Source organism: Anneissia japonica, unplaced genomic scaffold (genome assembly GCF_011630105.1).
Source record: "Anneissia japonica isolate Jap-2015-1 unplaced genomic scaffold, ASM1163010v1 scaffold665_len1252844_cov201, whole genome shotgun sequence".
Taxonomy (NCBI): domain Eukaryota; kingdom Metazoa; phylum Echinodermata; class Crinoidea; order Comatulida; family Comatulidae; genus Anneissia; species Anneissia japonica.
This window is the reverse complement of record NW_022757135.1, coordinates 56,336-72,006: the sequence shown is the minus strand read 5'-3', so window position 1 is coordinate 72,006 and position 15,671 is coordinate 56,336. Positions and strand designations below refer to the sequence as shown.

General features: G+C 34.3%; 3 protein-coding genes and 1 long non-coding RNA gene across 4 annotated transcripts in view; 2 read left to right on the top strand and 2 right to left on the bottom strand.

Moving 5' to 3' along the window:
• Positions 1–746: 746 nt before the first annotated feature.
• On the top strand, positions 747–2,973 carry LOC117124429. The gene is made up of 6 exons (XM_033270661.1): positions 747–883; positions 1,581–1,692; positions 1,913–2,073; positions 2,214–2,300; positions 2,627–2,704; positions 2,959–2,973. The coding sequence occupies exons 2-6, from the start codon at positions 1,599–1,601 to the stop codon at positions 2,971–2,973; spliced, it is 435 nt and encodes a 144-aa protein (XP_033126552.1). The 5' UTR covers positions 747–883; positions 1,581–1,598.
• Positions 2,974–3,689: 716 nt separating this feature from the next.
• Positions 3,690–11,575, top strand: LOC117124434. Its single transcript, XM_033270666.1, has 15 exons — positions 3,690–3,803; positions 4,039–4,185; positions 4,374–4,446; positions 5,038–5,274; positions 5,659–6,035; positions 6,477–6,605; positions 7,147–7,258; positions 7,778–7,917; positions 8,488–8,592; positions 9,293–9,370; positions 9,494–9,626; positions 10,036–10,145; positions 10,279–10,476; positions 10,793–10,874; positions 11,100–11,575. Exons 2-15 carry the CDS (start codon positions 4,078–4,080, stop codon positions 11,240–11,242), a joined length of 2,025 nt encoding a protein of 674 aa, XP_033126557.1. The 5' UTR covers positions 3,690–3,803; positions 4,039–4,077; the 3' UTR covers positions 11,243–11,575.
• A 905-nt stretch (positions 11,576–12,480) lies between these two features.
• Positions 12,481–13,685, bottom strand: LOC117124477. The gene is made up of 3 exons (XR_004447981.1): positions 13,523–13,685; positions 12,918–13,008; positions 12,481–12,642 (listed from the first exon to the last, which is right to left on the bottom strand). It is a non-coding gene; the product is annotated as an uncharacterized LOC117124477 (long non-coding RNA).
• Positions 13,686–14,299: 614 nt separating this feature from the next.
• The window catches only part of LOC117124474, a gene marked incomplete in the record, with an annotated part of 11,671 nt that continues 10,299 nt past the window's right edge, over positions 14,300–15,671 (bottom strand). The window contains 3 exon segments of the mRNA XM_033270710.1: positions 14,300–14,435; positions 14,713–14,803; positions 15,302–15,469. Of these exon segments, the coding sequence (XP_033126601.1) occupies positions 14,335–14,435; positions 14,713–14,803; positions 15,302–15,469 (360 nt within the window).

Below are 15,671 nucleotides of genomic sequence, written 5' to 3'. Positions count from 1 at the left end.
AAAAACATAGTTATAAATTCAAATAAGGTGTTTAATAAAATAATATGTCGAACATTCAGTTCGCATCATAATAACTTGCGCTATATACAGACTGTCTCTTATACACATCTAGATGTGTATAAGAGACAGATATAGGCCCTATGTATATGTAACGCATTTAACAAACCAAAAAGTGTCAACTTTATTACTCTTGGTCTTTGGGTTCCAATTGACAAACATGCTCGAGTTACGCTGCAGTGCATTGCACCGCATTAAGCACCAGACCAATGCTTTGACCCCTTAAGGCCAACTCAGACAGCGTCGGTCGACGCAGCCCGACCCGATTTATCGTCGGAGACAGTCTTAAGCCGTCGTGAGAAATATTAAACATGTTTAATATTCTACGACGCGACTGACCCCGACGCACACCATCGCGTCTGCGTTTAACTCACACAGACCCGACACGACAACAATTTGCGTCGGGCTGCGTCGTACGACGCTGTCTGAGTTGGCCTTTACGAGAGACCAATAATGCACAAAGGTCATATATAGCCATTTTTTACTTAGCTATTACACATTTTATGTTTTTGTTATCTGATGCAATTCTGTATTGTCAGTGAAATGCAGGTACATCACGGCACCTATGATCTGTGTAATATTATCGCATTTAAATGTTAAGCAATCTTGATGAATATCATTCAATCATTCAACACGAGAATTTCATTGTGCTACTTCTGACTAACAAGGTGCGCCTACTTATTTTCTCCACGTACAACTGTAGGTACCATTTGGGGTCTACTGCCCGGGTTCCGGGCGGAAGCAACAACTGCCGAAAGTCTCCGAACAATTCAAATTAAGAAGCGAGCTTTCGTTACCACAATACTCGCTATTTACTTACTTTGACGTAAGTACGTTTTGTGTTCTATAGAATATTTTGATAGCAGTAAATAATCAATTTTGTAGAATAGAGCAGGCTGGGGAGTAAATGGATCGATGAATGTGTCGCTTGTTTAGTGGATAGTCGGGATTGGACCCCATTTGTCCAAGAAGACTGTGTCATTGCTTTTGCAGTTCTGGGCACATCGCCAAACACATCAGTGAAATAGTTACAAATTTTCATTTGAAAAACACCCCTTCCGCAAGTCAAGACACCAATAATATCTAGTGATAGGCCTATACTTCGAATTATCAAATGATCTTAGTAGTTGGAATGAAAATCGTTCATCCTGTATCTCTTTAATATTAAATACATAAATTTACATTACATTTGTGCCTACATTAACGATATGAACTAAAGTCACTGCTACTCAAATAATTTATTTAGTTTTCATTTAGCGCGAGTAAGCAAGAGCCGCATGTTCTCCAGTCGTCTATAATCTCTGAGGAAGCATTTCGGCCCTGCCACATAATATCCATGCACATCTAGGCCTAAATTAATTAATATCATAGGCCTACTAAGAGTTAAGTATTATTTAACTCTGAAAGACAAGGTAGATAAAGTCTGCCAAAGTGGTTGAGTTAGCCTCAGACTTCGCAATCATGGCCTATGTCGAACTCTATGCCATTGTAATATTGAGCCTATTTTATGTACCGTATTGCAGGAGTGGTACGACTATAGTATGAACCTAACACGCATTGACTACACGTCACTCGGCGATTCGTTTGACTACGGAGTAATGACGAAAACGACGAGAATTGATGATTTCAACACAGGTTTTATATACAATTTTTCTTTCAAACACCTGCCATCTTAGTTCACTTATTGTTAGTAATGTACAGAGGGTGGATTTATTTTTAAAAACAGGGGAGGAAGAGGGGTATCACCACGGTTTGTTGTAGAGTGGTGTGACTGTTGGCCATTCTGGTCTTACGCAAACTTATGTTCAAAACATTGTTCGATTTAATTTTAGTGTGTCGTTATCTTTTGTGACAGGGGTTATGTACGTCATTAATGCGGCTGATGGAAACTGTTCGATCCAGTCTATTCCAACAACAGATACTTTTGGTAGGCCTGTAGGACAAGGAGGGAGTATTCGAATTGCCACAGCCGCCGAATTGTTCTACATCAGTGATGAATATTTTTATAAAGGAGTTGTAAATATCATTAATTATGTTTAAATTGCCATGCTGTTATAATCGTGCATATATATAGGCCTATATATGTATGTATATATATACATATATATATCCAATTACGTGAATAATGAACTTTTTTTTATCATTCTTAAACATAGTTTCCATTCAGAGATGTTGACTGTAATGTCTATACCGATTTTCGTCAAGACCTAGGCAACACTACATTTGATTGGTTGATCTCATCGGTAAGTACATTTTTAATGAAGAAATTTTAAATATCAAACTCAGTTTCTAGTATGTGTTAAGATAATTGGAATTTCATCATTGAAAAATGTATAGCAGTAGCAATACCGCTAAATCTATTATAGAAACCCTGGGTCACTATTCTTTGGTTGTTGGCGTTGGTTACACTAAAATTAGAGTACTGGCTCACTATTATTGAGCATAAATATAAGCATTGAGAAAATGAGTTGAAAAACTGTTATAAGATGTGAGAATTTAAATTTGTCAAGAGTTCTACCTCAGTATTGAATGTCATTAATGTTTCTGTGATTCATTGTGCTCCAATTAGGACGGTTGGACAGCTACTGAAGAAGGCAATGCGGGAATGACGAATATACCCATTGGACTATCAGTCGTCACCACAGAAGTAAGAAGGCCTAAGGCCGAAACTAATAATAAGAAAACACAAATAATGTAGAACTTACTTAATGTATGATTACAGAAATCTAAGTGCTTAGGATTTTCTTAAGAATAATATAAACACCCTCCTCCTTACCGTCACAGAGTTCGACTAACCTTTGATTTTCTATGGCGGGAACGATATGATATTCATTTTTTTCACTTGTGTTGAATAAATACAAAATGTACTAACGTTGTGAATTGTTCATTGTCTATACCTAGATAGGAAAGATATGATCCATCCTCTAATGTTGACAATGAACTACAGGTGCAGATTCTTTGACGTCTCAAGCAATCTTCTTTTTATAATATTAAGCGAATTATATAAATAGCTATATTTATATGATATTGAAGGAAGTTAGCCGTTAACACTGTTGAATAAATATAATATAAATCATCAAAGGTACATATACAGTGTTTAATAAGGACATGATGGAACATCGTAGGCTACACTGTCGCTTTTCAACGAATACGTATGGCCCTCTTGAGGCATAGCATTGTGTAATACAATGTTCCCGACGGGTATTTGGACCTGTTCAACCATGAATCCTTCGTGGTCTTGTGGTTATGACACTCGCCTTGTCAGCGAGAGGTCGCAGGTTCGAATCCCGTCGGAGGCATTTTATTACACAATGATTTTTCATAGGACTTTATTCGTTGAAAAGCTACAGGGTAGCCTACGATGTCCCATTATGTCCTTATTAAACACTGTATATGGTTTTTTTTCAATTGCGTATTTACACTCGAGAATAAACCAAGGTATATAATAGATAAGTCCTATCTAGTATAGTATAAGCCACTGTTACTCTGAACACTGTAGTGGTCGTAACGTAAGATGAAAATGTGTGTTTTGAAGTTAAAAAATGATTCTGAAAGTTTTTGAGAATGGCAGTAAAATATTCTTACAATTAACGAAAAAGAAATAATAATTATTGTTTATCATTATCATTTTTCTCAAAGAAAAGTATGAGAGCGTATCATCGAATCTACAAGAATTCATATCGCTCACGCAACTCACAATTGCACAAGCAGCAAAGATTTCACCAATCAGAGTCCAGGATTTGCAGGTTTGTAGGTCTTACGCAGTAGAACCAGTGTTATTATTACTACAGTTCGCCCTCCAATTCGAGACGACTTTGGTTCATTGTAAAAGTGGTCTCGAATTAGAGGGAATAAGAGGGGTATGGTATCGGATTGGAAGGTGCACTGCAATAATAATATTATCTTTATAAAAGTGTATAATAATATTATTTTTATAAAAGTTTTCAAAAATGTTCTCAAGTTGCTGTGTATAATTATTAGGTTGATTATGACACTACAAGAGTGTATGTAGAATTTACTATGATAAATCGAGCACCGGAGGGCGCTGTGTCGAATCCAGTTTCCGAGACAACCTTAGAAGATGCTATAGAAAATCTTCGTACAGTCATAGACAATGGAGCATTTTACGTAAGTAATAGTCAAAACCATACGTTACAAAGTTTAGAATGTGTATTATTAGTAAACTGATGTGTGTTATTTGTGTTTCTTGCCGATAATGACGATTGGAGTACATCAATAACAATACTTGTTAGATTTTTAATGGAAATTGCTGACAAATTACTGTTCCGTTTTGTTTCTATTTTTCAATTTTGAAGGTCTTGCAGTTCCAAGCTGAGCCGAACAGCCTACGTGATGATGTTTCATTGCCGGATCATATCGATTTCAAAGGTTAGTTAAGACATCATCCTTAATATTACGTCATAGAGATATATCGTCTGCTAATAAACTTCAAACATAATAATTAAAGACACGTAACCGTTTCTTTATTTTTACATACAGTACAATTACGCATTAAAAAGTATGGTAATCGCAGTAAACTGTATAATAATAGTGAAAACGGGATCATTTTAATTTGCTTCTCAATAGAAGTTGGCTTAGGCCTACATGAAGTTCACCGCAGGAAGTATTTAGTTTAGAATTAAATTATTAAAATTAATATCATCACATAGTAGTACAAGCCTACCTTTTATTCAATGCTCCATCTGTAGAGCTTTATTCATTTTATAGTCTTGCTGGCCTAGTCAGTAATTTACCCATTGAATATGTATAAATGATAGACCTATGTTGTTTTTAAGATTTAATTTACATCCAAAAGTTACAGGATGGAACGACGCTTTTATAAATTAATTCGCATATACGTAAAGTCTCTTTACGATGCTTAGAAAGTGGAGTTGCTATTAGTCGAGAGAAAACAAATCAGCCCCGGTAAGCCTAAAAAAGGAGACTTAGTTTATTAAATTATGTTTTATATCAACCCAGGCGATAAGACCGTGTGCGAGCCAGAGGTACCTTATAACTCGATGCCGATGCCACTTTTTCCTCCTAACTTTCAAATGAAAATTGAAGGCAAAGTTCAAGAAGGGACGAAATTCAAATTCGAAGCCGAGGAGTATTTTGATGGACGGAATCGCACGGCCGCAATAAAGTATACCGAAGAGGGCGTAACTCAACGTGTTATAATTGACATGAAATACAAGTATTTATATAGAATTCAAGGTGGGTAAAATTTTGCTTTTAATACATTCTAGGAAATATATGTACATTTTTCTTTTCGAGGAATTACCAATAAAATAAATTATTACTGTATTAATGTAATTAATGATCAAACACAATAAATGCAATTTTTATATTAAATATTGAAATACACTTATTCTTTGACTTTTGTTTTCATGTCTGACATTATATTTTTAATCATTTTTTCATCTGCGTTTTGTATTATATAAATTTTTTTGCGTATGTTGTCTTTAAATGTATTATTTTATTAAGTCTGTTATTTCTTGTATTTTAGTTAAAATAATAGCGACTTTATTATCATATCTTAACAATTAATTATGATGTCCTATTGTAATATTATTGTTATTATTATTGATATAAAAACAGGGAGCATTTGTTCGATTGTAAATTATGACAGTCCTGATAAGGTCGCCGGAATATTCCCACTGAGCTCATTGAATCAGTTACGACAAGGAAATGAGATATACTTTGGCGAGCAGACGATCCGTGGAATACCGGTGAACCACTGGCAGTCCTGCATCTACTGGCCCAAGCTTTCCGCCACATTCACTGTCGATTGGTACTTCGCCAAGCCAGAGTATCTGAGTGCATCTACCTGGACACAAGCGCTCGTACGCACGCGCGTTCGTGGTAAAGCAATCAACTTAGATGAACCATCCGGGCCTACCAGAGATTTTGAACACATTTATGACTACTTCGCATTTAGGTCCGACATATATTCAGACGGCGACAGCCCATTTTTGGTAAAAGTTATATCCATTAACTAATTCAGTAATGATAAACGAAAGAACGATTCATATTTCGGAGTTTCTTTAGAATTACTGTAATTTCTATCTGGCACTTGGAATATTATTAAAATTATCCATCTAAAATCTCATCAATTATTACCCTGTTGCTGTTGCCTACACTATTGCCTACACTATTTTCCATGCGCATTTTCGGTCTTCTTCTTTGTCTTTTTTCATCACCTCTTCCTTACAAAAAACTTTTAAAACATTTAAAAAAAATAAATAATAGCACTCTAATTGTCTGTCGCTCTTTCATCACGCCCAATCAAAAATCTTTCTGCGAACCCATCTTAATCCCACAGCATATTTTATGTGACTTTATGTTATTATATTTATTTCCAAAAAAAAAAAAATACATTCGGAAAAGTAGAAAATAATATATTATTTTCCATCCAGATTCCACCAGGAACAGTGTGTACTGGCGATACTTTTTACAACTCTCTGGAAGTTCCCATGGTCCCTCCGTATTTTGTTTTCAAAGGCGAAGAAATCGTACCGAATGCAAAATATAAATTTGATTTTGACGTGAGTAATTTGTTTTACTATATAACTAATGTGACGATGTGTTGGAAAGCGCAAGCTTCATTAATGGAGTTATCATAGCTTAGTGGTTAAGGTGCTTGCCTTCAAATGTCATTGTCCTGGGTGCTAAGTGACAGGAGATTTCCTCCGACCTCAACTACACTTCCAAAATCCCATTGTAAAACTATTTAGAGCATTATGTGTATATGTTTGTTTGTAAGCCTGTTGTGATTTTGACATGAAAGTGTTTAAGTTCTTTTAAAGTAATAACTTCTGTTCTATTACTATTGTTCACTATAATTTAAAAGTTTATCAAAAGTCATTTGTATATTTAATTTGATTTTTAGAAATGAATAAACATTACTTTAGTTTGATAAGAATAATCACAGATTATGTGACTTCTTTGCATTTGCCTTGTATTATTCAAATAAAAATCTAATTATAGTCATAAACAGAAATGGCATTGTACTGGAATATCAATCAGTTGAGCTATGAATACATTGTTTTTATTGGTTCATGCAAAATAGTTATATTTTTTATATAGGAATACTACGATGATGAATACCAACTGATCCGCACAGATGTGAAGTCCACTCTCAAATACAATGGCTACGATGGTCCGGTGCCAACTTCATACATCGATGACTACAATACAGGTACACATGGCAACACGAAACAAATTTTGCAGCAACAGAAATTCCGTTACTGATACGTCTGTATTGCAACTCAGTGTCGTTGTGATTGAATAAAATATAGAATAATGATAATATACATAATAACAACAATTCTCAATATCTTCTACCTAAAGTGTCAACTAAAGCTAAACATAATAAGGATACAATTATTATATGATGTAGCTATATCAAACCATTAATTAACCATCAAACCATAAATTAATTTCCTTCTCAAAATAGTTATTATTCATATAAATCATATAATTAATCCTCATAATATCTAATAATTTTATAAATGAATTGTGTAGTTAAAATGCCACTCATTCTATATTGTAGATAAGATTGAGTGAAAATAAAATTTGATTGATTGATTGAAATGCCTATACATTTTAAAAATGTATTGAGTTATGGCACAATATTGTTTAAACATTATATCTGAATTACATATTTGACTTGATCATACTGATTATGTAATCATTATTATATTTTTTTATTTTAAAGGGGTTTCCCACATAATTGACTTGTATCATGGAAACTGTACGATTCAGATGATTTCGGGCAACTCACCTTCGCCAATGATGCGTACGGGATCCGCAATATTCTTCCGCAAAGAAAACCTGACGTTTACATATCGAGGACAGGTAATTTATATTAGAATTATGATTATAAAAATTATTAGGTGGCGGCGGCGGCGGCGGAGGCGGCGGCGGCGGCGGCGGAGGCGGCGGCGGCTGCTGCTGTTGCTGCTGCTGTTGCTTCTACTGCTGCTGTTGCTGCTGCTATTGCTGCTGCTGCTGCTGCTGCTACTACTACTACTACTACTGCTGCTGCTGTTGCTGCTACTGCTGTTACTGCTGCTGCTGCTAGGCTTACCGTATTGATATAGGGCCATTTCAGTAAGCTCTGAAGCATGTATGAGATTTTCTTTTATGATTTTCCACCAATTTTGACATTTTCAAGAAAGAACTGAAAACGTTACTCTATCTGGAAGTATTCTCATCAGATTTAATTTCCCAAAGCCCCACTCTAGTAATAGATGCAAGCGATATATATAATTGCTTTTTATTATTATTATAATTTATCATCATCATCACCATCATCATCATCATCATATTACTTAGGCCTATTATTATTATTATTATTATTATTATTATTATTATTATTATTAAAAAATAAAATAAAATAAATGCTTTTTTTTGGGTTCTCTACAGTATCCCCATCGTGAAATAATGGCCAACGTATGGTCAACGCAGGTTACTTATAATGAGGGAACAACCAAAGAAAGTTCGTGGATTGTCGAAGTGTACTACACACCTGTAAGTATTTCGCAAACTATGAGATGAGACCATTAACAAATAAAATAAATACGTTGTTGCCCAAATATAAACCTCAGTCAAATAAATTACTGCACTGCCGGTTCATTTGCTGGTTCGTTATAATGCAGATTCATATCTAGTTCCAGTATTTTCTTCATTTCAACCACAGCTTCAATGGCTAAGTTTTATAAAGGAAGAAAATTAAATAACTTATATATATTCACTTCTCGATTTACAGTATCAAATAATTTATAATCTTAAGTTTGTTCACTCTTTTTCTCGAACCAGCTGTTTTCATACAGTGTTTAATGTTTTAACACGATTTTGGGATCCCTTCTGAAGTTCGGGACATTCTGCCAACTAATTTAAATTTGTTTCTTAATCATTTTAAATCTAATTTACGAAGTCTGACTCCCGACGTTTAATTTGTATATATACTGTCTCTTATACACATCTAGATGTGTATGTTTATTAAGCTTGTTTTATGAGAGAAAATAAATGAAAGGTTTTGATTCGATTTGTGATTCATTGAAATCAACTTCCAATGAATCACAAATCGAATCAAAACCTTTTCGGTTATTTAAGACCTTATAAAGTAAGTGACGCAAATAAGATAGCTCTCTGTATATCTTAGTGTCTTTTTACATGATGTAACCACACAGATTGTTTACTGTCGGTGATTTACTTGTCTATTTTTTAGGAAAGTTTACAACTTGTGCATATTGATGGAAGCGTGTCGGCGCAACAAATACCGATTCACGTGGAAGCTAGAAATCAGGTAATGTTTGCTAATAGAAAATCCGTTTCATGGTGGTGGTGGTGGCGGTGGTAGTAGTAGTGTGCAAAAATAGTGATCGGTTTATTTATTATTCTAATGTGTATATAAATAATTTTGAATTAGAATGTAAAAGATGAACAACTGCTCCTAATCAACGCTTACGATTTTCGTACAAACCATCCACGAAGCGGTGCCTTTGATGTCAGTCAGTGTTATCATAAGTCAAACAACAAGCGCTTCCAGGTCACAATGGCATGTAAGTTGCATAAAAAAGTTCTCGTAATCTCGAAAAATCCAATGAGGGCAGTACAAGAAAAGTAGTAGAGTATATTGTCCGTAACGGCCGCCCATACAAAAAAAGATTAATCAATCAGCAGAGTGTTTCTAGAGCTCCTCATCAGAGCTAAAAATACTAACTCATGAAATTCAATTTATTTGTATTCGTAATGCTGCATAACTTCATTATGAGAAAAGGTGATGCATTCAGAATTTAGGAAATTCTATCAGCGCGTCATAAACAACTTGTGGTAAAATACTTTCATGTTGCAAATCGTGATTAAATTACATCCCATTCCAAAACTCACAAAAATTATCATAGTTTAGATTTTTAAAATACACTACCCTATAATCAATAAACATAATGTTGTTTGTGAAATCTTTATTAGCAAATTACTGGGCCACAATTCAGACGTACGAAGAATGGTTTAAGTCTGCAGCTCTCGTCACAATCGCTAAACATTCTGGTATTTCTCCAGTTCGCATTCATGCGGTGACGGTAAAATATCGTTTGTTTACTTATAATTTTATGACGATTATCAATATTAATTATGATATATTATTATTCTATCTATTCTATATTTTATTAAGTTGTTGCCATTGTCGTTTTTTTGTTCTTGTTTTTTTTTTAGATGAATCTATCTGAATCTCCAAACAAAGTGATACTGTTCTTTACAATGCTGGTCAAATCAAACCTTGTCGAGGAGTTAAGTATTGACGAGGCTATCAATTCGATGGGAACTTTCGTAGATAGTGGGTCTTTCGTTATCAGAATGAGTATCAACGGAGACACTACTCAAGTGAAAGGAATGGAAGACAAGGGAGAATCAGTAAGAACCCACATTTCAAACAAATCACACCCGATCTTCCTGTGGACCACCCATCCCATTACATTTGCTATAGTAATAACTGAATTAAGGTCATATATTTATACCTTCTTTCATGGACGGCGTAGCTAAGAAGCATATACTTCTCGGAAAATGTGCAACCTACAGATGGATTAAAAATCCTTAATTTTGGACATGATTATTGATAATTTGCTAGAAGGACTCTCGTTAATCAGTACTAAGTCAAATGTGGCCCAACCTTCCCAATACGCAGTTATCTGTCTTATCCTATTTTTATTTCCATTAAAAATCCTTCTAGGTATATCTATTTTTGGTCGACCCAAATAGTCTTCAATCTTTTTCGGTCCAATCAGAAACCGCCGCCGATGGTTATAGTGTCGGTAAGTGACAGTGTTGTAATGAATTTTGTAAAACTAGTAATTATGTATTCCTTAATAATTTAGCCTATGAACAGTAATTCATTATAAATGTTCGGTTTATACAGTATAACATTTCTGGACAATTTTATCAATTTCTTGGTGGTTGAAAATAATTTGAGCATTGAAGATGATTTTGTAAAAATTGTACGTCGTGAAATACTATTTTTTGTTTATTATTATTTGAAGGGGCAGTTGTCGGTGTTGCAATTGGAACTTTTCTATTCAGCATCTCCTTAACTGTCATAATCATGCTTTATGTCAGCAAGAAGAAAGGCGACAAACGTACACCAGGCGGATTACCTGCTCAAGAGGTAACTGCAGATTACTAAACGTAAATGGTGGATCGAGATAGAAGCAGAAAATGCAAAATTATCCCCAGCATTTCTCCAATTCCCTCCTCCCATTTGACTGTCACAAATTGTCGTTCCACCACGCTCTGTGTGTAGTGTGTATGTTGCTCTTTGTTTTCAATGGGTCTATGGTACGAGTTTTGTAATACTGAATCAGCCATGTCGACGTAGGTCTAACTTTAAAATATTTGAGAACTACAGTTGTAAATCTATTGAATTCATTATTTTCTTACAGTTTATACATGAACTAGTTTACCTTGGTATATTGTAGCTAAAGTTCTTATGAATCGGATTAAATTTTAATATGTATAATTGTTGATGTTTTTATTTATCATTTTTCATATACTATTACATATTTCGTCGATAAAAACATAAATAATACAATGACAAACATGAGAACAAGATAGAAATAAAAGCTCTAAAAAGTTGTAAAGTCATTAAAACTCGAATGGATTACAAAAAAGCAAAATAAATGCTGTCGGGGGCTCTCTCTGTCGAATCTTGGTCGAATCTGACTTATGAAATTAAATTAAAACTAAAATTCAAGAATTAAATATTTTGTTTAAAAATGTAGTAAAATTAAAGCCTTAAAACGTGGTTATATATTCATTCATTTATTTATCTATTTATTTATTACAAATTCGACAATAATGATGAATTAATGATTTATTGATTGATTTTTATTACCAGAAAGCTCATTTTTGATTGTCTAGAAGGCAATGGTCCCTAATTTTGTGCCAACCATCCATTTCTAACAGTCGAAGTATTGAAGTATTGCAATCGAGTATTCAACAAAAGCGAACGCTTTCGTACAAATAATATATAAAACTGTATAAGGTGTACCCGCGCGGCAATGAAGTTTATTCAGAACATTTATAAGACAGTGATTGGTTGAAACTCATTTAAGGTTACCAAACTGCATTGTCTAGTTCAACCTTCATAGAGCCAATGACAATAAAATATTCAGCAATCTAGGTAAAATAATATGTGGTGATGTTCAGTGAAAAGTAACACTAACAGCTTAAGAACTGGTACCATGTCAACAACAGATTCTTGATAATGAGCAGTTATTAACATGACAAAAATGTCTTGAAAATACGAAAATGATTTGATAAAATTATCAGATATCTGATCAGGTCCACACGAAGTTCGTAATTTGCCCATGGACCTATATATATGCTGTCTCTTATACACATCTAGATGTGTATAAGAGACAGTAAATATACTGTACTGTATTTTAATGAACGTATTTCTATGTAAATATTATGCAATTCAGCTTCAGCTGCCATTTTTTGATCTAGCATCAATATATATTTTAATTGAAAAGCTCAAGGTAAAACCAATTAATGCTGATCCACAAGCAGCACCAGCCATCACTCCTAAAACAAAAATGATAAAAGTATATTTAAAAAGTCTTAAAGAACAATGAAAAGTGAATTGGTAATGGTATTGGTAATTATATTGGTGGTGGTGATGATCAGCAACGACGACGACGATGATGCTAATGATAATGATGATTATTATAATAGTGATGATGATGGTGGTGGTGACGTGGTTTAATGATGATGATTACGATTATGATGATTATGAAAACTAATAATACTGTAGAGATACTGATTGATTATGATAAATTATATAGAGGTTCAATACCTACCGGGTGAATATGTTAAATCGGTCATTGGAATGTTTGGGTCAATTATTTCTTCTGACAGGGTCTTTGGCAGCGCAAAAATATCAATACCACCCTAGTTTGAAAAGTAAAATTACAATTGTAACAATATTAATTTTAAGATTTATACAGCGGTTCATTGTGGAAAATCCATAATGCGGTTTACATTAATCTTGAAGAGCACAACATCAACTAACAGCACATTATAGAACAATCATATACAAGTAATCACTGGCGAGATTTGGTTCACACTCGAGCAATATGTACACGTGCGTATTATGCGCGTAATACGATCGGTTTGCACATGGTTCACCCTAGAGCAAAATTTTGACGCAAACGCAGCAACGCTACTAGGCGCGTAATGCGCTTGGTTCACACATGGTTCACACTAGAGCAATAGACGCGTTGACGCAAACGCAGCAATGCTATTCGGCTTGTATTGACGCAATGCAGTAGGGCTACTAAGCTGATAAGCGTTACTTGCATTTGTCTCAACGCGTCTAAATTGCTCTAGTATGAACCATTTAATGGCGAAGTAAAGAGAAACATAGACACGTGAATAAATACAAATACAGTAAATACATAATTACCTCTTCAGACGTCATAGTGAATTTCAAATAACCAATATTTATCGCGGTTTCAATATTTGTGAAGGCTTCTGAAAGACCTGGTTCATTCACTGGATTCGCTACATCACCCTGTATGTCAGGCGTATCAAGTAGAGTGAAAGCTACCCAGACTCGACTTGCATAGCGGACCTAAAAGAAATGTGGATGGTATTGATATAGCAAGGTAATTAAGTATTTCAAATGCTCTATCTATGTTACTAGTGATTTATTTATTTTTTTTAATGGCTGTGTTGCCCACGCACAATTATATTCAAAATTATTTCTTCTGTTTTCTTTTTATTATAGACCCAAGTCCAATTATGTTCATTGCCAACTGCTACTCTCACACTGCATGTTGTTTGTAAGCCAACGGATAAATTCATGATTAAGGTAACTAGTTTATTATTTAAGGCTCAAAAGGTGTTTTTTGAGATTATTGGTCGTCTGGGTTTAAACAACTACTATTTTGACCTAATTATGGAAGTATACTATATTATTTTATATTACATTACATTACATTACATTACATTACATTACATTATATTATATTATATTATATTATATTATGTTATATTATATTATATATAATGTTTAATATGTATATATACATAATTCATATATATACATATTATTTTACAATACTTAGTCACTGCCCAAGAATCGCAATAGCGGGATCCCCAATGCTGTCGGACTTGCGGGTATCTGGAATTAGGCCTATATAATATATGATATAAATTATGATATATATAACTTGAAATATATGTATATTTATATTATATATATGCAATTCAGCTTCAGCTGCCATTTTTTGATCTAGCATCAATATATATTTTAATTGAAAAGCTCAAGGTAAAACCAATTAATGCTGATCCACAAGCAGCTCCAGCCATCACTCCTAAAACAAAAATGATAAAAGTATATTTAAAAAGTCTTAAAGAACAATGAAAAGTGAATTGGTAATGGTAATTGTAATTATATTGGTGGTGATGATGATGACAGCAACGACGACGACGATGATGCTAATGATAATGATGATTATTATAATGGTGATGGTGATGGTGGTGGTGACGTGGTCTAATGATGATGATTACGATTATGATGATTATGAAAACTAATAATACTGTAGAGATACTGATTGATTATGATAAATTATATAGAGGTTCAATACCTACCGGGTGAATATGTTAAATCGGTCATTGGAATGTTTGGGTCAATGATTTCTTCTGACAGTGTCTTTGGCAGCGCAAAAATATCAATACCACCCTAGTTTGAAAAGTAAAATTACAATTGTAGCAATATTAATTTTAAGATTTATACAGCGGTTCATTGTGGAAAATCCATAATGCGGTTTACATTAATCTTGAAGAGTACAACATCAACTAGCAGCACAATCATATACGGTACAAGTCATCACTGGCGAGATTTGGTTCACACTCGAGCAATATGTACACGTGCGCATTATGCGCGTAATACGATCGGTTTGCACATGGTTCACGCTAGAGCAAAATTTTGACGCAAACGCAGCAACGCTACTAGGCGCGTAATGCGCTTGGTTCACACTAGAGCAATAGACGCGTTGACGCAAACGCAGCAATGCTATTCGGCTTGTATTGACGCAATGCAGTAGGCCTACTAAGCTGATAAGCGTTACTTGCATTTGTCTCAACGCGTCTAAATTGCTCTAGTGTGAACCATTTAATGGCAAAGTAAAGAGAAACATAGACACGTGACTAAATACAAATACAGTAAATACATAATTACCTCTTCAGACGTCATAGTGAATTTCAAATAACCAATATTTATCGCGGTTTCAATATTTGTGAAGGCTTCTGAAAGACCTGGTTCATTCACTGGATTCGCTACATCACCCTGTATGTCAGGCGTATCAAGTAGAGTGAAAGCTACCCAGACTCGACTTGCATAGCGGACCTAAAAGAAATGTGGATGGTATTGATATAGCAAGGTAATTAACTATTTCAAATGCTCTATCTATGTTACTAGTGATTTTTTTTTTAATGGCTGTGTTGCCCACGCACAATTATATTCAAAATTATTTCTTCTGTTTTCTTTTTACTATAGACCCAAGTCCAATTATGTTCATTGCCAACTGCTACTCTCACACTGCATGTTG

Bases quoted from the DNA above. Each gene is read 5' to 3' on its own strand.
- LOC117124434 (XM_033270666.1), top strand. From the start codon at position 4,078: ATGATAAATCGAGCACCGGAGGGCGCTGTGTCGAATCCAGTTTCCGAG. The intron at 8,593-9,292 runs GTAAGTATTTCG...TCTATTTTTTAG, and splicing joins TCGAAGTGTACTACACACCT to GAAAGTTTACAACTTGTGCA. The intron at 9,371-9,493 runs GTAATGTTTGCT...ATTTTGAATTAG, and splicing joins ACGTGGAAGCTAGAAATCAG to AATGTAAAAGATGAACAACT.
- LOC117124429 (XM_033270661.1), top strand. From the start codon at position 1,599: ATGAACCTAACACGCATTGACTACACGTCACTCGGCGATTCGTTTGAC. The intron at 1,693-1,912 runs GTTTTATATACA...CTTTTGTGACAG, and splicing joins AATTGATGATTTCAACACAG to GGGTTATGTACGTCATTAAT. The intron at 2,074-2,213 runs GTAAATATCATT...TCTTAAACATAG, and splicing joins AATATTTTTATAAAGGAGTT to TTTCCATTCAGAGATGTTGA.